The 23,795-nt window shown below is 43.8% G+C and overlaps 1 protein-coding gene across 1 annotated transcript in view; it reads right to left on the bottom strand.

Moving 5' to 3' along the window:
• The window catches only part of ttn.1 (titin, tandem duplicate 1), a 207,583-nt gene that overhangs the window by 102,146 nt on the left and 81,642 nt on the right, over positions 1 to 23,795 (bottom strand). The window contains 31 exon segments of the mRNA XM_030380517.1: positions 72 to 374; positions 1,522 to 1,821; positions 3,954 to 4,232; positions 4,341 to 4,649; positions 5,925 to 6,121; positions 6,444 to 6,549; positions 6,643 to 6,942; positions 7,292 to 7,591; positions 7,720 to 7,835; positions 7,975 to 8,161; positions 8,293 to 8,589; positions 8,711 to 8,998; positions 9,128 to 9,249; positions 9,612 to 9,789; positions 13,920 to 14,067; positions 14,702 to 14,853; positions 14,948 to 15,235; positions 15,821 to 15,935; positions 16,082 to 16,269; positions 16,391 to 16,693; positions 16,786 to 17,085; positions 17,170 to 17,439; positions 17,554 to 17,820; positions 17,910 to 18,034; positions 18,262 to 18,670; positions 18,949 to 19,227; positions 19,311 to 19,577; positions 19,857 to 20,126; positions 20,360 to 20,528; positions 20,680 to 20,777; positions 20,859 to 21,125. Of these exon segments, the coding sequence (XP_030236377.1) occupies positions 72 to 374; positions 1,522 to 1,821; positions 3,954 to 4,232; positions 4,341 to 4,649; positions 5,925 to 6,121; positions 6,444 to 6,549; positions 6,643 to 6,942; positions 7,292 to 7,591; positions 7,720 to 7,835; positions 7,975 to 8,161; positions 8,293 to 8,589; positions 8,711 to 8,998; positions 9,128 to 9,249; positions 9,612 to 9,789; positions 13,920 to 14,067; positions 14,702 to 14,853; positions 14,948 to 15,235; positions 15,821 to 15,935; positions 16,082 to 16,269; positions 16,391 to 16,693; positions 16,786 to 17,085; positions 17,170 to 17,439; positions 17,554 to 17,820; positions 17,910 to 18,034; positions 18,262 to 18,670; positions 18,949 to 19,227; positions 19,311 to 19,577; positions 19,857 to 20,126; positions 20,360 to 20,528; positions 20,680 to 20,777; positions 20,859 to 21,125 (7,197 nt within the window).

Here is a 23,795-nt window from a genome sequence, read left to right as displayed (position 1 = left end):
GAGGTTCTAGGCGGTTCCTCCGTGCGTGGTGCTGGGGCATGAGGCCCAGGCGAGCAGGGTCCAGTACTTACCCACGGGGTCAGCAGCCTTGATGAGTGGTGTGCTGCGAGATGGCTCGCTGACTCCAGCGGCGTTCTCGGCGCGGACTCTGAACTGGTACTCCATGTCCTCCTGGAGCTCCTTCACCACGTAGGAGAGACCATGGACCAGGCTGGGAATGATCCTCTCGTAGCGATCCCCGTCCTTTAACATCTTCTCCAGGATGTAGCCCTGGATGGCGCAGCCACCGTCGTAGTCTGGGGCCTTCCAGGTGACCGTGATGGACTTGGAGGTGGGGTCCTGGCCCGCTACCTGGATGGGTGGGTCTGGTTTCTCTGTGGATCCATCAGTGTTAAGGTTAGGTCTGCGCCAAATTATATATAACATGCATATCATAGTGTATTATTAACCTTTTTAAACTTGATTTCTTCAATAATAACGGCAGTAACATAAGGTCCAGGGTTGGGTCTATAGTTTATCATATATATTATAAATTACAATATTTTGTTGTATATTATCTGATGCAGATATGATGCAGTATCTTATCTGTGCAATATAGATGATAATATATTATATAATAGAGATTATATATATATATAATAGTATATAATTGTACAATTTATATGATAGTACAATATATATGATAGTATTATGCATATATGAAAGTATATAATTGTACAAAATATATGATAGCACAATATATATGACAGTATTTATTTTATATCAAATAACACAGTAAATCATATATGATAGTACATCAGATAAATGATCATACATTTAATATACAACTGTATATTTGTTTGATAGTATATATTTGAATAATGTTTTCTGTTGATTTCTATATATTATACATATGAGAGTATAAAATATATATCAGGGATGCAGTAAGGCCCCGGGCCTTCCCCATCATTGAGGAATAAAGACAGAGAGCCATGGTCTTTCAAAGTAAGTCACCACTAGAACTACTACAACTGCACTGAATGCTAGTTGTTGCACTTAATATTGGGCAAATGTTTTTCAGTTTTGTGCAATCCTTCAATGATGATTTATGTGAGCCCTTCGCATTAAAAAAATACGAATCAATCATATGCCTGTTGTTGGTTCTTTTAAAACAAACTTGTTGTATTTGTCGTTTAAGAAGAGTACAGACACGTAAAAAATGCATTTGAAAATGGAAAATATTAAATAATATACGTAGGTTCAATTGGGGCCCTCTTTATCATGACAGTTTCCCATCCCTGGTATATATATGATAGCATATTATATATGATAGTGCAATATATATGAATGAAGTACTTATGCATGATTCCTTCAGTCATAACAGTATATGACATATGATAGTATGTGATATATATATGATGGTATATGATAAAAATTATGAAAGAAATTACAAGTGATTTCTTCAGTGCTAACAATAGTATAATGTATAAATGTTAGTACATTATATTTGATGCATAGGATCTATATGAATTAAGAACTCACGCTTGATCTCCTCAATGATCACTGGGCTGCGCAGCTCGAGGTACTCTCCAGCCCCCACCTTGTTGTGCGCCTTGACCCGAAAGTGGTACTGACAGTTGACGTAGAGGTCCTTGACGGAGCAGGAGAGGAGGTCCTCCCCTGACAGGACCGGAACATAGGTCTTCTTGGAGGACTCACGGCGCTCCAGGGTGTAGCTGACGATGGGTGTGCCCCCGTTGTTCTCGGGGGCTTTCCAGCTCATTTTGCAGGAGTTCTTTGTGACATCACTGGAGCTGATGTCCTTACACTGACCAGGAAGACCTGCAGGGTTAACGGACAGGGCACCTTCAACTGACAGTCGATCATCAGCAGGGGGCTGTGGATACTGTTGGAGGGGCCTACTGATGACCTCAACACACTGACAGTAGATCATCAGCAGTGGGCTGTGGATACTGTGGGAGGGGCCTACCGATGACCTCAACACACTGACAGTTAGGGATGGGAATTGATAAGAATTTCACGATTCCGATTCCGATTCCGCTTATCGATCCGATTCCTTATCGATTCTCTTATCGATTCTCATTGGCTGAGAAAATAAGTACAAATGTGTTTGTTTGTATTAAATCTCTTTAATATCTGATCGGTGCGTCTAGTATTAGGAAATTGTTCATTTTCAAATCAATTTGTCTAGACAAAAAAATATATGTTTGGCTTTTTAAGCCCAAATGCCATCATTATGTGCCATAAAACTAAAAACACAGACTGAAAACAGTCAAGTAAGAGCTTGTGCCTTTTGGAATACTAACAGTGCTCATTTGCATTTAACTTGTAAAAAAATTAAACTGACATAAACAAAATGAAGTATTGATTAGACAGAGATTTATTAGATGGGCCTACCTAATAAACCGTTGGAACACACAAAACCGGAAACCATGGCAACGCCGGTAAACAAACCCTGAGAAGCCCAATCCCTATGAGAGCTCCCCACGCTACGGCCATCCGGAGGCGCACAGAGCTGTTTGGTTGTGATATTATATATACAATTATATTATATTATATACTATTATATATAGAGCTCCGGGAGTCGGTAACGACAACAATCACTTTCTCCTCCATGCTGCAGTTCACCCCGGACTGCACTGCACTGAGTTTGACGGTTGAACGCTGATTGGCTGTTACGTTACACATGTCACTTAGTTGTCACGCTGTTGAACGCTGATTGGCTGTCATCACGCGAAATTCGCGCCAAAGTTGAAATATTTCAACTCGAGCGAATTTGTCGCGGCACAAATCCTAGTGAACGCGCTCGCCTGTGCACAGCGAAAGTGTGGCGCGACAAATCAAAACTTGTCGCCGGTTTTCTCTCGCGAAAAATACGCTTGTTACGCGTCTCCACGTTCACTTTGTATGGGATCTTGTCGCACCGTCGCGTTTGGTGTGAACGCACAATGCCCTTCTTCCTCGGCGGCGCTGTCACGTTAAAATTGTACCGGGGGGCGAAAATTGTGTGGCCTACATCATCAGTTGTCCGTTGCCAGGCAACGGACAACATATTACGTAAGGTGTTGTCCGTTGCCAGGCAGGTTTCAATCGCGCTCATGTTGCCGAAGACGAAATAATATAATACAGATAACGGATCGCTAGATAACACTTGTTTTTACTTTATATTTGTATTGCATTTAATTGTTTAATCGAATTTAGCTAGTAAACTGAGTGTTTAATGTGTATCATAGTCTAGCTAGCTTGTGTTAATTTAATTTCCTTAATTAAATTTAGAGAATAGATTATAGGTAATAGATAGATAGATAGATAATAGATAGATAAATGGGTAGATAGGTGAGCAGGCATTTACTAACTGGTAAATGTTTTTTATTATTATTATTCACGTTATCCCCATAACATTTAGCTATTACTGTGTAGGGAAATAGATAAATACAATGCAATACAATACAAATATAAAGTTAGGAACGCTAATAAATGTAATTTGTAAAATAAGTGTTATCTGTCTTGTCGCGCTCAATGAACGAGTTCGTGAATGTTCAAGAACCTTCCATGTCATTCGACGCGATCGTCTGTTGCCAGGCAGGTTTGGAATGGATTACTTTGGATGACGTAGGCCGGTACAATTTTCGCCCCCGGTACAATTGTAACGTGACAGCGCCATGTTTGCTGCGTTCTGAACCAAAACAAAGCAGCGTGTGTGTGACGTCATGACGCATTTGCCGCGACCGGAACCGATAAGCGAAATCGTTAAGCAGGCTTGCTAATGATTCAAAGGAATCGGTTGACTCGGCACCGGTTCTGAACAAGAACCGGTTCTCGATTCCCATCCCTACTGACAGTGGATAATCAGCAGTGGGCTGTGGATTCTGGGGGAGGGGCCTACCAATGACCTCAACACAATCAAAGTAGATCATCAGCAGTGGGCTGTGGATACTGTGGGAGGGGCCTACCAATGACTTTGACGTTGACGGTCTCGCTGACGATTCCCAGACTATTCTTCAGGGTGATGGTATACTCTCCGGCGTCGCCGTGGGAACACCTCAGCTTCTCCAGGTGAGCATTGCTCATCTCTATGGTCATGGAGGTCTTGTCGTCTGCCTTACACTCCACCTTGTCCTTCTGCCACACCATGCTGGGTGTGGGGATGGCGGTGTAGGGGATGTTGAGGTGGAGCTTCTCCCCCTCAACCACCACTATGTCTTTTCCGTCAAGCTTCAGGGTCGGGGCGCCTGGGGAAGAAGGGTGGTGATGTAATCTATAAGATGACGCAAACTAAACAAGTGGAAACATAGTAGTCTTGAGCTCTACGGATCAAGAGTGTAAGCGATTATACGTACAGTCAGGATCCTTGGTGAAGATCTTGTCGGTTATCTCTGAGGGATCACTGACACCGATGGAGTTGATGGCGCGCACCCTGATGACATACTTCTTCTCTGGTTTGATTCCGTCATCAACGCGGAACTGGAGCTCCTTGATTGGTCGGGTGTTGACCCGGAGCCACTTAAGCTCTGGGCGGGCCTCTGCCACCTCCACGTGGTAGCCGGTGATGGGGCAGCCTCCGTCCTTAGTAGGAGGCTTCCACGTCACGTTGATGTGCAGCCTGCTGGCGTCGGGGATGGCCACCTGCTGGGGAGGAGACGGAGGGCCTAACAGGATAAAAACAAATGGTTGGTCAACAAGTTCAAATGTAACATGATCATCTTTATGAACAATCATATGAGCTCACGAAATGTATATTAAATATTTTTAAAAGAACTAGAAAGTAAATAACAGCGATTTTCTGGTTGTAAAATGTAAAATAAAGCTCTATCTGATTGGGTCGTCAGTAGTCTGTATCTAGGGGTCAAAGTTGATATTGTTGAGCTTTGAGTTTGGTGGCTAGGTGGACAATCTGAAAGTCTGTTAGGTTGCATATATGCAGTGGTGTAGTCTATTTTATTGTAGTGGGTATACTGTGATGATTCCCTCCCAGCCTCGTACAAACCCGTCCCACCGGTACGTGTACATGTGTGGCGCTTATGGGGTGTCGCACCACACTCACCAAAGCAGGGGTCTACAACCCGCTGATTTAAGAGTATAACGATTTTCAACAATCATGGAAAGCTGAGTAGGTTTATCAGTTTAATAACAGTATGAACAAATAGAACACAAAAATGACAAGTTGTCCTGTGTATATCTATAGTAGCAATAGCACATGCTAAACAAGGACAAAATCTACTCAAAATAAATAAAATAATTGACTGACACCCAGTCTGAAAGGGTGGCCAGGGGTTCTCATCTAAAAGTAACAAGGAGATATAAAGTGGGATTAAAACATTGTTGACTACTTGTTATGTGGTTTACACATTAATATGGGAGGACTGGACACACACACACACACACACACGCACGCGCGCGCACGCACGCGCGCACGCACGCACACACACACACACACACGCACACGCGAGAAGGAGGGGCTCGGCCCGCCAACTAACGTGCAGAGATGCAGGGGCAGCTTCGCGCTTCGTAACAGAGACAGGGCAGAGCGCGAGCACGCAGGGGGAATTTTATGAATGGTGAATGTAGGAGATAACTTCCCCTGCTTAAAGTATTTTATTGCTTAGTTATACCCAACCGGTATTTGCGAAAAATAAACACAGAAGTGAAAGATCTGTCACAAGACGATTGATACGTATCCGTGCACATTTTTAAGTGGGTATACGCAAATCCTGGTGCGTTCCTAGTGGGTATACGGCGTATACCTGCGTATCACGTAGACTACACCACTGCATATATGTCTAGGTTGGTCACTCAACTGCACAAGAAAAACCGTTGGCCATCTTGCAACATCTACGCTAAATCGAATGTTGGCCACTTTAAGGGCGGGCTCTCTGATGGTTTGTATTGTTCAGAGGAACACGTCTCAAGCATAGGACACTTACTGGTTGGGTCTTCGATGGTGAAGATCTCAGTGGGCTCACTGGGATCTCCGACGCCAGCCTTGTTCTCCGCTCGCACCTGGAACTGGACCTCGGTCCCCTCGTCCACATCAGTCACTTTGTACTGGCTCTGCTTGTCAGGAGTCTTACAGCACTTCAGCCAGCGGCTGCCCAGTTTCTCCTTCTTCTCAATCACATACCTGGAAATAGACAAGGTTCTCATACATTACATATTACATTCACAAACCGATGGCGGAGTCCACCACACAGGGAGACAGCAAGCTCTTCAGGAGCAGGGTGAGGCGTCTTGCTCAGGAACACCTCAACACTCAACTAGGAGGAGCCAGGGATCATACTAGCAACCTTCTGGTTACAAGCCAACCCGCTCCACCTCCTGATCTACTGCCTCCCCAATCTTGGTTTAGAAGACAAATTTCTCAACCACATCACATCACCAGAACAATGTATTAGTCTGAGCAGTATTCCAATGCTCTGGACTGAGACACTGGCTGGATGACTCACTTGGTAATGGGTCTTCCACCATTGCTTTTGGGGGCTTCCCATTTCAGCTCCACGTGTCTCTTGGTAACCTCCACCACCGTCAGCGCGTACGGTGGCCCAGGAGTGGCTGAAATGAACAAGAAGTGAATGCCAAATGCTTCACAATTCCCCACAGCATTGGTCTAACTGGTTAAGCAGTGCACACAGAGGAAGCACTCACTGAACGTGTCCTTGGCGAGCACCGCATCCTCCAGCTCACAGAACTCCCCCATCCCACAGGCGTTCTCAGCAGCCACTCTGAACACATACAGGGTGCCTTCATTGAGGGGAGTCACACAGTACTTGAGCTCCTTCACCGTGGTGTCCACCGCCTGCCAGCCCTTCCTCCTCACGTCCCTCTTCTCCACCACGTAGTTGGTGATGGGGGAGCCTCCGTCGCTGCTGGGCAACTGCCATTTGAGGTCAGCACTGACCTTGGTGATGTTTGTCACCTCCAGCCACTGAGGAGCCGACGGGGGATCTAGGGCCAGAGAGAGAGAGAGAGAGAGAGAGAGAGAGAGAGAGAGACAACGAGAGAGAGAGACAACGAGAGAGAGAGAGAGAGAGAGAGAAAACGTGAGAAGGAGTAAGAAAAAGAGAAAGAGAGAGAGAGAGACAGAAAGACAGACAGATAGATAGAGGAACAGGAGTTATGAGTTGTGTGTTTAGGACCATGGGTTATTTTTTTAATATTACATCAATAATAATAATGCAGTAGGCTAATAGCCTACTGCATTTTTATAATGCTATTATTATATATATTATGACGCCGGGTATCACAGCTTGGACCAGGAGATAAGGGACTTATTGTTGATGGAGGTTAGACTTACAGAGTCTCTCCTTGCAGAGCACAAGGTCGCTGGGCTCGCTGGGTTCACTCTCTCCGGCCTTGTTGACGGCCTTGACCCGGAAACAGTACTCCTGCCTCTCCATCAGACCTTTGAGCAGGTGCTCCGTCACAGGAATGTCCTCTGCGATACGGACCCATTCCTCACTTCCTGCCTTTTGGAATTCAATGATGTAGCCCTCGATCTTGGCACCGCCGTCGTGCTCCGGCCGGGTCCACAGCAGGTTGGCCGTGGTCTTGCCGATATCTTTCACGAGTGGCTTGCCTGGAGCCCATGGAGCGTCTGGATACAACACAACGTCAACATGGGAGTCATTTCTACAGGTCATTCATTCAAATAACAGTTTTTTGGTGATTAGTATGTATCTTGACCAAAAATAAGTGGGGAATAGTAGGGGTTATGTGACTAACCAATTGGATCCTTGATGAGGATGGGATCTGTTTCCACGCTGGGTTTACCGGGTCCAGCCAAGTTCTCAGCCAAAACGCGGAAGCTATACTTCTTCTTGGTCGGCAGGCCCTTCACCCTGGAAGCACACGCAGGATTTTTGTCCAAGTCCCCAAGCTTACTAAGAATAAACAGTATTACTCATATTTCTTGGTAAGAACTGGAAACCATTGGATTCATATGTAATTTTCTTCATGAACATTAGATCTGACCATTACCTAAATGTAGCATCCTTAACAGGGAGTTTGTTGCATCGAATCCACTTGTCACTCTCTCGGTCAAACTTTTCGATCCAGTATCCAGTGATGGGGCTGCCACCATCCTCGTCAGGCTCAAACCATGTGAGAGTGACTGCATCCTTAGTGATGTCTGAAGGAGTGACTCTGGTTGGGCAACCAGGCGGATCTGGAACAAAAGACAAGAACCATCGTTACTTCTTCTGGTTATAGGTTCCAACATGAGACACACCTGGTAAATATCCCTGTTCCACACAGACAAATACTGAGAGATGACATGTTCTCCAGGGGCCAACCTACCGAAGGAGTACTTGGCCACGATGGGGACATGCTCGGCAGGCTGGCTGATTCCGTACTGGTTCTCAGCGCTCACTCTAAAGATGTATTCCTTCAGAGGGGTCAGTTTACAAGCACTGAAGGTGGTTTGCTTGACTGTGGCTGATAGCTTGACCCATTCCTCCTTGTCTGTCTGTCGTCTCTCTACAATGTAGTTGGTGACGTTGGAACCTCCGTCGTCTCTCGGGGGGTTCCAGGCCAGGAAGCAGGACTCGTTGGTGATCTCAGAGAGGTCAAAGGCAGCGGGAGGACCAGGCTTATCTGCATGACGGACAACACATTTGATACTCATCTTTTGTTCCACACCAATATGATATCTCTATATTCTGCCTATTGACTATAACAACTTTAAATCAACTTCTGAAACACAAGCTGAGTGTACCGAGGATGTTGACGTCGATAGTGGCGGTGGCGCGTCCACAAGTGTTGACGGCCTCGATGATGTAGGTCGCCGTGTCTCCTCTGGTGCTCTTGTCTATGGACAGCTTGGAGTGTCCAGGCTTGGTGTCTATGGCGATGCGCTCGTTGGTCTTCAGCACCAGGTCAGCCTTGGTCCACTTCACCCTGGGGTCCGGCTTCCCCGTAACATCGGCAGGGAGTTCAAACTTGGTGCCGGCTCTGGCAGTCAGGCCTGCCAGCAGCTTCACGTCCAGCTGGATCACTGGAGGCTCTGTCGGAAGGAAATGGAAGACTTCAGAAGCAACCACGTCAAAAGATGCTCCTTGGTTGTGTGGTGGAGAAGGGTTCTATAAGATCCAGCCCCTGGAGGCAGAAGATGCATAGGGATGTGTGAGCTGACCTTTAGCGTCCACAGCCTGGATCTCGTCGGTGGCCCTACAGGGCTTCCCTGCTCCCAGCTTGTTGAAGGCCTTGATACGGTAGGAGTACCACTGGCCCTCAATCAGACCCTTCACCAGGAACCTGCCACACACACAACATACAGAACGCCGTCATGAAAGGTTCAGGTAGAGTGGTTACAACACACTATCTAATCTAACCAGAGGGTTGTGTGGTTGCTATGCAGTAGGTTGTGTGGTTGTTATGCAGTAGGTTGTGTGGTTGCTATGCAGTAGGTTGTGTGGTTGCTATGCAGTAGATTGTGTGGTTGCCATCCAGTATGACATCTAATCTAACCAGAGGGTTGTATGGATGCTATGCAGTAGGTTGTGTGGCTGCTATGTAGTAGGTTGTGTGGTTGCTATGCAGTAGGTTGTGTGATTGCTATGCAGTTGGTTGTGTGGTTGCTTTGCTATCCATGTCATCTCCAGGTCCAGATGTCTCACTTGAGCTCAGGAATGGGCTCTCCGCAGGGCTCCCACTTGTCCGACCCTCGCTGGCACTTCTCCACCACATAGCCCTTGATGTACGAGCCCCCATCGTACTTGGGGGGCTCCCAAAACAGGAAGATGGTCTTGGCACCCTTATCTCTCCACTTCAGGTTTTCCGGGGCGTCAGGCACAGCTGGATACACAGGATAGCACGGTTACCAGACATATCACACCAGGAGGAGACCCCCTCTGCCCTAGCAGCTACCTCTGGACGTACGGCTTCTTAACAACCTGGTCTAACAGGAATCTTTGAAATGACCACGGTCTCTTAACTCAAAATCAGTGGAATCCTCATGGAAACACGCCAATTTCTGTGATATGGCCATGGATTTTGCTCCAATGCAAGTTGATGACACTCCTATTCCGTGGCACACACACAGATCCCCGTTTAAATGAACGAGTCGACCACGGGCGCTTAACTCATAATCCATGGTGGCCTCATGGAATCACTTAAATTGTCTGTGGTATGCCAACGGAATTTGCTCCGATGCAAGTTAATGATACTCACGTTCCGTGGCACACACACACACAGATCCCCGTCTCAACGGCCGAGTCAACCTGGTCTCAAAGGGATCCGTGAAATGACCATAGCCTATATATATATATATGAATGAAATTCATATTAACGGTATGGCACTATATCCCTGTTCTCGCCCATGCTTCAGGGAGTTCTGGTGGTCTCCGTGTATAATAAATAAATAAATAAATATTTATATATAACGAAATAAATAAATATCTATAAATATGTATGTGTATTTATATATATATCAGTGCTGTCAAGCGCTAAAAATATTTTCTCGCGATTAATCGCATCAATGCCATAGTTAACTCATAGTTAACTAACAATTTTTTTTCTATGCTAAATATCCCTTGATTTCTTTGTCCCATTAATTTTTCTCATTTTAATGCTCTTATCAACATGGATAAGTGCATCGGCTTGCCTTGTGCAAATGTTTTTTTATGGATGACAACATTGGCATATACTGATCAAAACAGGACGATACAAAAAAAAAGCCTATAGTGCATTTAAACGAAGAACATACAAACATACTGCCTTGAACATAGCAGTCAGGCTACTGCTTCTTTGTTTTGAGCAACTAATATAGCACTAATATATATACATATATACACATACATATTTATACATAGGCCTGTATATTTATTTATTTTGATTCTTCGAGGAGGTCTGGTGGTCTCCGTATATGAATAAATAAATATAAATAAATAGGTATGTAGCCTATATACCTATTTACATACATAAATATTTATATACATTTATTTATTATATACGGCGACCACCAGACCTCCTCGAAGCAACGAAAACGGTCTATTAACTTCAAGAAGGGCCAGCGAGAATAGGGATATAGTGCCATATCGTCAATATGAATTTCATTCATTTGGATGGTCAATGGTCAGATACAGATCTCGTTATAACAATAATTTATATCGATGTAACGAGAAAGGATGTAATGATAACGCCAAGAAAATAACGGCTAGGCCATTTTAACCGAATTCAGCCTATAACCTTATACATATAATAGTCTAAATATTAAATATTATAAATATTTAAATATTGTCATATCTGAATCCGATTTATCCGATTTTTGAGAAGACCCCCTCAAAAACTGAAACTAACCACGTTCTTTAAACCCAGTCCCACACCAGATTGTAGTAAAACTGCCCACAGCGGAAAATACATTACAATAACGGCTCTAAACATGTGACATGTATACGTTTTTTTGGCCTATTCTTTTCAATGGGCCTGTGTCCACGTCACGTGACTGTCATGGTTGCTATGGTGGTTGCCATCTACTGCCCCCCAAATCTTTCAATTTTCCACAGTTTAGACTTGTAATTAATAAGTTACTTTTGAAATCGACTTGACTCATTTTTTTTATCACTGTCTGGTGGCTTGTTACGTCACTCTGAAAGATGCGCATGGAAATATTTGGTAGTGACACAGTCTATAACCAATTCGTGAAAGCAGAACATCAAGCTCATTGATTGAACGAGGCAGGGTTATTTGAAATAATTCATTAAGATATCATGTGTGACAGGTCATTCCTCCCCCTGAGTGTGTATTGACTATTTGTGTTGATTGAAATGCTCATTGCAAGCTTCCTGTTCATGTTTAGTGTACCCCTACTGTCCACAAGCACCCCCCCCCTCCCCATATGAATATGGAGATTTGTTGCCATGCCCCAGTGGTTTTGGTGTCATATCTATGAAAGAGGGCATTCAAATGCTACAATGATCAATTAGGAGGCCGAAGCCCTAAAGGAAGTGATGCAATAGGTAACTTCTGAGTTAAGGACAGTAACAAGTAATCTATAGACCTGGGGTCTCTTTTATATCAACGGGGGTCTCAAAGGATGCATACGATCATCAATGTAGGGATTCCAGCCCTACAAGAAATTACTCAGCAAGTGCTTCATCTCGTTGCACCTCACCCAGCGGCTCGCTTGCAAGATTTTGGCCTGAAATTCTTCCCAGACCTACACCCTAGCCATCCAACATTCATATCTGAGAATCAAGCCAAGAAATCCTTTTGACTTTTTGACCCAAGACTTCAAAATCTTGTCCACAGGCCAGCTGTATATACACGAAACTTGGCCCTCTCTGACCCCGAGGGCAGGGAGGGGGGGGGGGGGGGGGGATCTGAGGTTTTGGGTCAGGGTAAGGATTAGGGCTGGCCTTTTTCCAGAGACCCACAATTTTCAATCCCAAGATAATAATAATAATAATAATAAATGAAATGTATATAGCGCTTAATATGGTACTCTAAGATACACCCTGGTTAAAGGTCTAATGAACAAGATTTCATCGCTTGTCAACTAATTTAGATTAATTTCTAGTAACGGCTTGTTGCCAATGCGTTTCAATGCAGCATTTGATTATGCTGTGTGAGCCTTTCCTGTAGGGCTGGAGCCCCCAGTGGATAATCAGGTGTGTTCTTTGAGACCCTCTAAAGAGATCCCAGGTCTATAGCTTACTTGTTCATGTCCTCGCCTCAGTCACCTATTGCATCACTTCCTTTAGGGCTTCGGCCTCCTAATTGATCATTGTAGTATATTTGAATGCCCTCTTTCATATATATGACACCACCACCACTGGGACGTGGCAACAATTCTCCATATCCATATGGGGAGGGGGGGGTGTGCTTGTGGACAGTAGGGGTGCGTACACTAGACATAAATAGGAAGGAGGAGGAATGACCTCTCACGTATAACTTAATTAATTAACTTAATTAATTATTTCAAATAACCCTGCCTCGTTAAATCAATGAGCTTGGTGTTTTGCTTTCACTAATAGATTATGGGCCTAGGCCAGGGATGGGCAACTTTCATGATAAAAAGGGCCACAATTCTTCATCATCACCATCAGAGGGAAACTGAGAGAAGCTACACATTTTTGAATTTGTTGGATATGATTTCCTGTATTCTGGTGCATTTTGGGGATGGCCACTACCTACAAAATCTTCCAGATTCATAACCTATGTATGGTATGTTGATTGAACCAACATACATTAATTTCATGTTTTCCATGCTCAAACAGCCATATGATTGGTTAGTATTTTGATCAGTGCAAAGGGCTCACATATATCATCATTCAATGATGTCACAAAACTGAAAAACAGTGGCCCAACATTAAGTGCAACAACTCAATGAACTCAAACCCAACAAGCATAATATTCACTTCAGGGCAGTTGTAGTAGTTGTAGTGGCGACTTAAGTGGTATCGTTGATATCATGATATCGTTTCCAAGCAAACTAGACACATGGGTTTGCCTTTGAATAGTATGAACAGATACTCTGCTTTTCCTCTTTCTTAACCAAGATTTCTGTAACTCAATTATTATTATTATTATCTTTTTTTTTGATTAAATAAAAATTATGTGCGGGCCTGACTGAGTGAGGATGCGGGCCGCCAGTTGCCCATCCCTGGCCTAGGCTATGTCACCACAAAATCTGTCCATGCGCATCTCTCAGAGTGACGTAACTAGACACCAGACAGCGATTAAAAAAAAAAAGAGTCAAGTTCAATACAAAAATGACAAGTCAAAACTGTGTAAAATGGAAAGATATTTCAAGGTGTCCTTCTATTTCCTAGCCTTACCGTCGTTAACGTGGTTTGGAGCAGAGAAGTTTGAACTCATGAAGTCGTTTGCAATGTGAACGGTGCATACATTGTGTACATTAATGTCCCTCATCAAAGCATCCCGCTCCTATCTGGACAAAGTAGAGTGATAGTTGAGGTCCTTACTGGCAGGAGAGGAGATGTTGATCGGCTCATCGATGTAGGCTGGTTCTCCTGGACCACACTTGTTGCAGGCTGTAACGCTGAACAAGTACTCCTTACCCTCCATCACGTCGGTCACCGTGTGCTCCAGGTCCAGAACGTTCACGGCCACCTGGAGGAACCCAACAGAAACATCTTCATGTTACTGTTGTCTAAATTTGAATATAAACACCTTCATGTTACTGTTGTCTTAATGTGAAGATATACATCTGAATGTTACTCTAGTCTTAATGTGAAGATATACATCTTCATGTTACTGTAGTCTTAATGGGAAAATATACATTTTAATGATACTGTAACTCTAGTCTTAATGCGAAGATATAAATCTTAATTTAACTGTACTTAATGTGAAGATATACATCTTAATGTAGCTCTAGTATTAATGTGAAGATATAAATCTTAATGTTACTGTAACTCTAGTCTTAATGTGAAGATATACATCTTAATGTAACTCTAGTCTTAATGTGAAGATATACAACTAGTCTTAATGTGTAGATATACATCTTAATGTAGCTCTAGTCGTAATGTGAAGATATACATCTTATTGTTTCTGTAGCTCTAGTCTTAATGTGAAGATATACATCTTAATGAAGCTCTAGTCCTAATGGGAAGATATACATCTTAATGTTTAAATACTCTGAACAGATAAATAGTTGTGTTTCTGTAACTGTAGTCTTAACGTGAACAGATAAATGGTTGTGTTTCTGTAACCCTGGCCATACTGGGAAAAGAGAAGGGAAGTGTACCTTGACCCAGGTCTTGCGGGACACCTCCCTCTTCTCAATCTGGTAGTGGGTGACTGGGCTTCCTCCGTCGTGGTCGGGGGCTTCCCACATGAGGTGGACGTGGCGCCTGGTCACCTCAGCTACCTTCAGGTCCTTGGGGGCGCTGGGGGAGGCTGGGGAAAAACATTGAATCATCATTCCACTGAAGAATGGCTTTGCTAGAGGGCTCGAAGGTTTGATGAAGCAGGAGAGGAGAGTGTACTGTACCGATGACGGTCACTTCAATCTCCCCAGAGACGGAGATGACATCGTTCTCCAATGCCAGGGAGTAGGTGCCCTGATCTGGACGCAAACTAGGGGTCACCACCAGCTCTGTGTAGGTCGACTTGGTCACCATGGTAACTCGTTCATCTGTAGAAGTCAGCTCCTTGTCTCCAAAGGTCCACTTTGCAGTCGGGGTGGGGTATCCGGTGATTGGCACGCGGATGGTGAGAGGCTGAGGAACTATCACCTCCAGTCCATTCCTGAAGGCACTCAGGTCGAAGGTAGGAGCCACTGGAGAGAGAACACACTTTTAGAATGATCTCCTCATTAAGTCAGTTACTTTCTAATTTCCCTGATCCTGTACCTACTGTATATGTATGCTATAGGAGCCATCTCAATATATAGTAGTATTTATATTCTGTACATCTATAATAATAATAAAGTACACTTGAACTTGAACTCTATGCCCTCTGCCCATGTCCCGATCTAGTACATGGATATATGGAAATATCTATGTTCTATGAACCTCATCCCTGTGTGTACACTGTATATCTATGTTCTATGAACCCAATCCCTGTGTGTACATGGATATACTGTGTATCTATGTTATATGAACCACATCCCTTTGTGTACATGGATATACTGTATATCTATGTTCTATGAACCACATCCCTGTGTGCGCATAGATATACTGTATATCTTTGTTCTATGAACCACATCCCTGTGTGTACATGGATGTACTGTATATCTATGTTCTATGAACCACATCCCTGTGTGCACATGGATATATTGTATATCTATGTTCTATGAACCACATCCCTGTTTGCACATGGATATAATGTGTATCCACAACACAGCCATGTCAGTTCTGGGTACCGTGAGTGTCATCAGCCAGAAGGGGTCCCAGTTGCTCGGTGGGATCAGAGATTCCAGCAGCATTCTCAGCAAAAACTCTGTAGAGGTACTTCTGAGCAGGCTTCAGACCAGTCACCTATACACCAGGTCACAACAGCCAGACTTACAATTCAACTTAACAACCAATGGAAGATCAACAAGAGTCATCACTTAACCCTAAACACTCAAGCCACTATTGTGTTAGGCTACGTCTTTAGGTCAGAAAACTGAGTGGTTGGGTACCCGGTAGGAGAGGTCCTGGCAGAGCCTGGTGTTGCAGCGGAGCCACTTGTCTGATCCTTCATCACACTTCTGGATGATGTAGCCGGTGATCATGCTGCCTCCATTACTAGTGGGGGTCTCCCAGGAGAGGGACACTCCAGCCTTGGTCTGCTCACTGTAGTTCAGGTTCAGAGGAGGACTTGGCCTCTCTGAAAACAAATTAAAAGATCTATGTTTCCATCATATCCTTATAAACCTGATGATAGGTTGAGCAACAATGGCTATATTCAGACATGTTAATCGATGATGACAGTGAATCCCAAGACTCACCGATGGGATCCATGATCTTGACAGGTTTGGTCGCGGCGCTGGGTCTGCCCATCCCAGCCTTGTTTTCAGCTCGGACTCTGAAGATGTACTCTTTATTCTCCACCACGTCGTTCAGGGCGGCAGAGCGGTCAGACACACTACAAATAGTGGCCACCTCCCACTTGACGGAGGTCCTATCGCGCAGTTCTATGATGTAGGCAGTGATGTCAGAGCCTCCATCAGACATGGGAGGCTCCCAAGTGATGGTGGCTCCAAACCTGTTGACCACACTGACCCTGACATTCTCAGGAGCACCAGGCACATCTGAAAGAAAACCACATGTGTTCTTAATTTTTCAACCTCATGTAAGTACTGTAAGTAGGCCTACTGACAATCCTGAGGAGGTCCCTTCTCACCAAACTTATTCTTGGCCTGAACAGCATCATCTGTGCTGACGCTGGGCCCGCTGCCCACTCGATTGCGAGCGCAGACTCTGAACAGGTACCATGAGTCCTTCTGCAGACCGCTCACACAGTACTCTGGAGTATCTGCACGGTCTGTTGCCAGGGTCCAGGTCTTACGCTTCATGTCTCGTCTCTCCACCACGTAAGCAACAATCTTGCTTCCGCCGTCGCTCTCTGGCTCCTCCCAGGCCAGACTCACCTCACCGTCAGTGGTGTCAGTCACCTTCAGTGCCTTGACAGGACCAGGGACGTCTGAAAACACAACATCTCTCTTCAAATCGTACATCTTCAAAATCTCATGGTCCTTAATGATGTTCTCAAGCAATAAAACCTTACCTATGACATCCAGGTTGATGAAAGCCTCTCCCTCTCCATGCTTGTTCTTAATGATCACCTTGTACCTGCCCTTTTCTTCCTTGGTTGGACACTTCAGACGGTATTCAGTCTTGTCCGTGGTAGTGTCCACGTTCTGGACTGGGAGAGAGGAACCCTGAAGGAACCACTCTGCGTCGGCGCGAGGATACGCATCGTAGGGAACGCTCATGACGAAGGGCTTCCCGGCATCGGTAACCAGGTTCTGATCTGTGGTCTTGATCTTTGGCACGGCTGCAAAACATTTGAGGGCAAAGCTGATGAAGACAGTTGAAAATAAATGAGTAGGGCTATTAAGTTTAACTAAAGAGGACTGTATAAGACAACACCTTTACAGTGGTGACTTACCTGCCAGCTCCAGCTTGGCCCGGGCGTCTTTCTCCTTGGCCACAATCCTGTACTCTCCTTGATCGCGAGGGCGGATCTCACACACCTGCAGGCGGTGGATCTTCCCCTCGCTGATCATCTGGTACTTATCTCCTTGGACAATGATCATATTGTTTCTCATCCACTTGACTTCCACTCTGTCCTTATTGAGCTCCACCTCAAACACAACGTCTGACCCTGGGGGCTCGAACACATCTTGGGGGGGTCTGATGATCTCGACTGGGGTTTCTGTGATAATAGGAAAACAAATGTTTAGGATTCCCAGAAAAATTTACTTCATGTATTCACACCTGACCCGCCAAGTAAAATATGCTCACCTTCAACAAAGAGCCTTGCTCTGGATCTCCTTTCATCCAAGCCACAAGCGTATTCACACTCATCATCCGGTCGGCACTGCTTGATTATCAGTTTGCATGTTTTGCCATCTCTCTCCTTGTGGTATCTGCAATTCAATCCGATCAATAACCTATTCATTAGAACTCCAAATGCATTGTGCTCCAGTAAGAACGCTACCTAGCCAGGATTCTTTATTATGCCAACTCAACTGATTGACACAGCATTTGATTTAGGATAGGCTATTATCTGTATTTAGTTTTCTATATAAACAACACGTTTTGCAGTATGAAGCACATTTGATCTAGTATTGAACTAAACCGTCTTGCTTCTTACCTTGTCCCTTCTCTGATCTCACGTCCATTTCTGTACCACTTGACAGCTGCCTTCTCCTTGGACAACTTGCAGGTGAACTCTGCATCCTCAAACTCTGTGATGGTCTGGTCTTTGAGCTGAGCTGTGAAGTCTGTGGGTGCCTCGCTGATGATCAGCTCTCCTGCACACTTGTCCTCTCCCACCATGGCTGCATACTCTGCCTCATCATCCATGACACAGTCCTTGATGGTCAGTGTATGCTTGAGTCCATCCACCCTGTAGAGGATCCTCTTGCTGAGGACCACCTCCTGCCCTGCCTTTGTCCAGCGGACCGTGACCTCCGGTCTGTTCACTTTACAGCTGAAGCTCACTGTCTTCTTCTCCTGGGTCTCGACATCCTCTATGGACTCCAGGAATTTCACCTTCTCCGCTGGAGGAGAAACAAAACAACATCCTTGGTCTTAAGCACTACTTCTATTTCTGGGGTTTGTGAAAGCGCCCCTAAATATCCTCATGACACAACTAACAAAGAGTCACTAGATTGGTTTTCATAGCCATCTGCAGATACTAAATACAGAAATACTGAATCTTAAACTATATACTAAATGCCTTATCGACTTATGGAAAACCCTGTTGGCACATCATGTAAGCAGGATTACGCTACATACATCTACATGCTTCAGGGCAGGTTCAGATGTTTAGTCTTACCTGCTACTTTAGCACTGGCTTCACTCTTGGCCTGCTCTCCTCTGTGGTTGGTCAGGATGATGGAGTAGTTGGCCACGTCTGACTTCTGGGCATCTTTGATCCTCAGAGAGAACACATGGTCTCTCTGGAGCATGACGTACTTGCCGCTCTCAAACATGGTCTCAACGTTCTTCAGCCACTTCGCCTTGGCTCCCTCAGAGTTCACCTCACAGTTAAACATGATCTCACTTCCCTCCTTCACTTCTGCATCTTTAATGGGCGTGATGATTCTTAATTTCTCTGAAATAAGGAAGAAAAACATTTAAACTCTGGGGGAGATCGCAGAATCTTAGTAGTTAGGGTAAAAGCAAAACGTGACTCACCAATTACATAAAGATCAGCTGAGGCCTTGACGTCTCCAATGTGTGCAACATAGCCTCCTTCATCCTTGGTCTCACATTTTTTCACAATCAGTGCTCTTCTCTTCCCTTCACTCACTATGTCATACTTGTCACCTACGTTTATCTCCTTGTCACCTCTGAACCACTTAACCTCATAGGTTTCCTTGGAGACGGAGCAGACGAATTCGGCCTTCTCTCCCTCCACCACCTCCTGGTTCTGAGGCCTGGAGATGAACTCAGCAGCGAGTTCTACAGACACGAAGATCAAACCCTGTTACCTTCCATGCACTTATTTAACTCTCAACTGTTAAAATCGGCAATTTCAACAAAAAAGTTAAAGATAAAATTTAGAACCAAGTATAAGTATACATTTCTTGAGAAATAGATCTCTGGATCTCAAACAGAAAGTTAGCTATCCTGGAGGATAGCTTTACTGATGTGGAGATGTCAGTACAGCACACAGTACAAGTGAGCATTGTTGTCAAACTTATTCTGTGAATGAATATAGTTAAGGTGGACTGAGTTTACCGTTCAGTTTAAGATTAGCTGATGTCTTCACATTGGGACTCAGTCTACAGGTGTATTCCCCAACATCTACCATCTTCAGGTCCTGGATGATGAGAATCCTTCTCTTTCCATCCATGATCTGTTCATAGCGACCTCCCTCAGGCAGCTCCCGCTCCCCTTTGTACCAGGTGACCTCTGAACAGGGCTTGGACACTTCACAGATCAGTTTGACACTGTCTGTCTCCGTCCCATCCACGTTGGACAGGTTCTTGGTGAACCTAGCTTCCTCCTCTGCAAGAAGCCATGAAATAAAACAAATATTTTTAAAGTGCCAGACCCTCTTACATTCCTCTGTGGATCACGTTTTATTACAGGTTTCTTCCAAACTAATCCTTATGACCATCTAGTTCAGAAATATATTGAGAGGTTACCCTTTTTCTTTTCATAAATGATGACATACACCCAGAACTGACAATATGTTAAAGGCTAAGACTAACAATATAGTGGTGCCATAGTTTCCTTACCGACAACAGTCAGCAGGCCGGTTGATTTGGACGTCCTTGCATCGCATTCATATTCCGCCTCGTCATCAAAACATGATTTGTGTACGATGAGGGTTCTCTGGACTCCCTTGGCGATGATCTCATACTTCTTTCCTTTCCTGATCTCATTTCCATCTTTGAACCAGCAAACCTGCATGAGCACATCCTTAATTTTAACCTTTTATACACCAAGAAGTATTACATCTCATACAGTATACGTTGTATTACAAACTAAATTGGCTATCACACTTGAATTAACTCTACGGTATGGTTGTATGCATGTTTTGTGATTATCGTTGTACCTTGGCAGACTCCCTTGAGACTTCACACTCAAACCTGGCTGATTCCTTCTCCAAAACCTCTACGTCCTTGAGACCTTTAGTGAACTCAACAAGAGGAGCTGAAGGCACAGGAAACAAGGTTAAAAAACATGTCCAACATTCAACAACAACCACCCCTCAAAGTGTTGTGAGGGCCTTACGCTGGACTTCCAGGAAGCAGGAGGTTTTGAAGTCCTTTGCGTTGCAGGTGTACATCTTGGCGTCGTTTGTAGTGCAGTCACGAATGATGAGGGCTCTCTTGCGTCCATCAATAATAATTTCATGTTTCTTGGTCTTGCGGATCTCCTGTCCATCTCTGAACCAATGGACCTCAGCGTTCTCCCTGGACACTTCACACTCAAGGGTGGCAGTGGCCTCTTCTTCAACCGTCTGGTCCTCCAGAGGTTTGCTGAACTCTACCGGTGGCTCTGCACAAACAGATATTTATAAGTATAATTACTGCTCTTGAAATAGGTATTCAGTGTTTCCTCAATGATTGTTTTCAGTAGCGGTGCTGAGATGTGTGTGAGGTGCACTATTTAGGTGAGTGCTGCATGCAGCGCTCAACTATTGTTCTTGTTAGGTTTTATTCTTTCTTTCTTTCTTTTTTATTCTCTACAAACTTTGGGACCTATCTGCTTCCTCCATTTTTCACCTAGAGACTCCATTCCAATTATAAAATGTTCCGAGTAGCTTGGAGTCGCGCGATTCTTTTCAGATTTTAAAAATAATTTATACTTTTTAAAATATTCTACTTTTAAAATACTATCTTTTTTAGTCTACTCTGGTGCTTCAAGTGTTTACGACCTAACTAAATCAATTTTCAACCATTTATCTTCGTTCTAACCATTAACAATGAGACCATGAGATTTTTTTTTACACACTTGTATCTTCAATAATATCTAAACGGAATTTCGATAACATTTAAACTTTCTTCAGAATCACAGTTTTAGTTTCATACCGGCTTCGTTTTCAGCTGTTTTCCTTGAACGACGTCTGTCCATTCTGACACTCGTACTTTTAAGACATCGTAACTCAATAATTTTTCGACCATTTACCTTCGTTCAAACAAATTGACAAATGTCGACACTTGTATCTTCAATAATATCCCAACGGAATTTCGATATCATTTAAACTTTATTCAGAATCACAGTTTTAGTTTCATACCGGTGTTACACCGAATTCTGCGACCCACCAAAAAGTTTGACCCCAGGGGGCGCTGTTGCATATTTTTTGCAACATGCACCAGCGAGTTTGAAGCGTAGACAGGCATGACAAAAACATAAATAAAACATAAGATCTCCCCTCAACCAATTAACTTTTTGTTAAAGGTGCTTGATAAATACATTTGTTTTGATTTGATTAGCATTTTACAGACCCATACAATGATAGGGCGTTTAGTACGGTCCTTCACCGTTGCTTCTTTACCCATAAAAAGCTACAGTCAGTGTTAAATTACGATGATTTACCTTTGAGCAATTCCTATTATAAGCTAATGTGTAAAACGCTGTTTAGAATGATTGTTAGTATCAAGAAAAGAAAGGCCCACCGGTGGGGGGAGATCTTATGTTTTATTTATGTTTTTGTTATAATGAGAGAATTCGGTGGGGGAGAGCCAGGTCCATTGAAACACGGGACGATTGAAACACAGTGATTTCCTCGAAAACCATGCAAGGCTTTCACGTCAAATTCCGTCACTACGTTCAGCACGCAAGACTGACCGACCCCGCGAAATTTCATGTAATGATGACGTCCCACTGTTCAAATGTTATCACCTGAACCTGTTTTCGAGAGCGCTAAGTAAAATCCTTCCTGCGGTAGTTTTTTTTGTAATAAATAGTTGTGTTTTTTGTTTCATGCCATAATAATATGACTATGCAACAGATGAATTAGTACTTAAACCTGTGCTAAAGTGTGCAATGTCAGAGTTTTGAAGTTTAGAGGTTAAAAAGGTTTAAGTGTCAGTAGTCGCTGTCGGGACGATTGAAACACTTGTTTCAAACGCAACAGGAGTCATGTTATCCGGTTGACGTGGTCGTTTTTGTTTAAAATAAATAAAAGGATGTTCAACCTTGTATCCCTAAACATGACTCAAGACAGGGAAATAAGTAAAAATATAGCTGTGAGCAGCAATCCGGGGGTCAAGCATAATGGGACTTGATAAACTAATTTTGCTGGGCGGACGTAATCGGCTAGGTGGCTACATGACTACCGTCTCGGTAATTGGTAATACCGACAGCCGGTGGGATGAGCATTATGGGGGTACGCGTCAATTTTTACCAAATGGGAAAATTACCCCACCTAGAGGTAAGGGCGCAATACAGTCTGCCTGACAGAACAAATGTCACAAATACATAGGGGTATTCGGAACACAATCCCTAAAAGAGACACAATGTAAACAAGCATCTGTTCTGGAGGTGGTTTGTGGAGCATCAAATCCAGTGGGAATTGCAGTTTATATTGTAAGTGGGCGGAATGGTAAATATAGTCATTGTTGTACATGATGATTGAATATGATTGATATGTTATCAGTTTTATATAAAACAGTATATGATATGAACATGAAAAAATACATATGATTAGATTTTACTGACAATGATAGTTATTGGCAAATGGGTATCAATGAAAATACATTGAAGTTGCTTTCTAAGGGCTGGAATAGACTTTCTGCTAACAACGCACCCCTAAAAGTCAAATCACACCAAATTATTTGGGCATCATCAGGATAGGGTCATAAGACTATGAGCCAAGTTTGGTTTGGATGCATGAAGGCCTTGCAGAGATATGGGCTCACTTCGTTTGACGTGCCCCTGAGGTCAAAGGTCACCAAATAGTTTGAATGTCCCCAGAATGATGTCATGAGTCTATGTACCAAGTTTGGTTATGATATGTTAAAGAAGTGCTGAGAACCTCCTTACTTCCTGTTTGGCTGCTTTGCCGTCAAGTTTGATTGGCTGTCACGGCCAAACGGTTTTGAATTTGAGGAAGCTGTTTGACATATTTGTTCAGCTTGGTCTGAAGATCAAGTTTCATGAAGATTGGACATAATTTGTGGCCTGTGGAAATGGACAACTGATTTTTACAACTTTCAACATGCC

Source organism: Gadus morhua, chromosome 16 (assembly GCF_902167405.1).
Source record: "Gadus morhua chromosome 16, gadMor3.0, whole genome shotgun sequence".
Taxonomy (NCBI): domain Eukaryota; kingdom Metazoa; phylum Chordata; class Actinopteri; order Gadiformes; family Gadidae; genus Gadus; species Gadus morhua.
The sequence above is the reverse complement of the archived record's forward strand: the minus strand, read 5'-3'. Positions and strand labels throughout refer to the sequence as shown.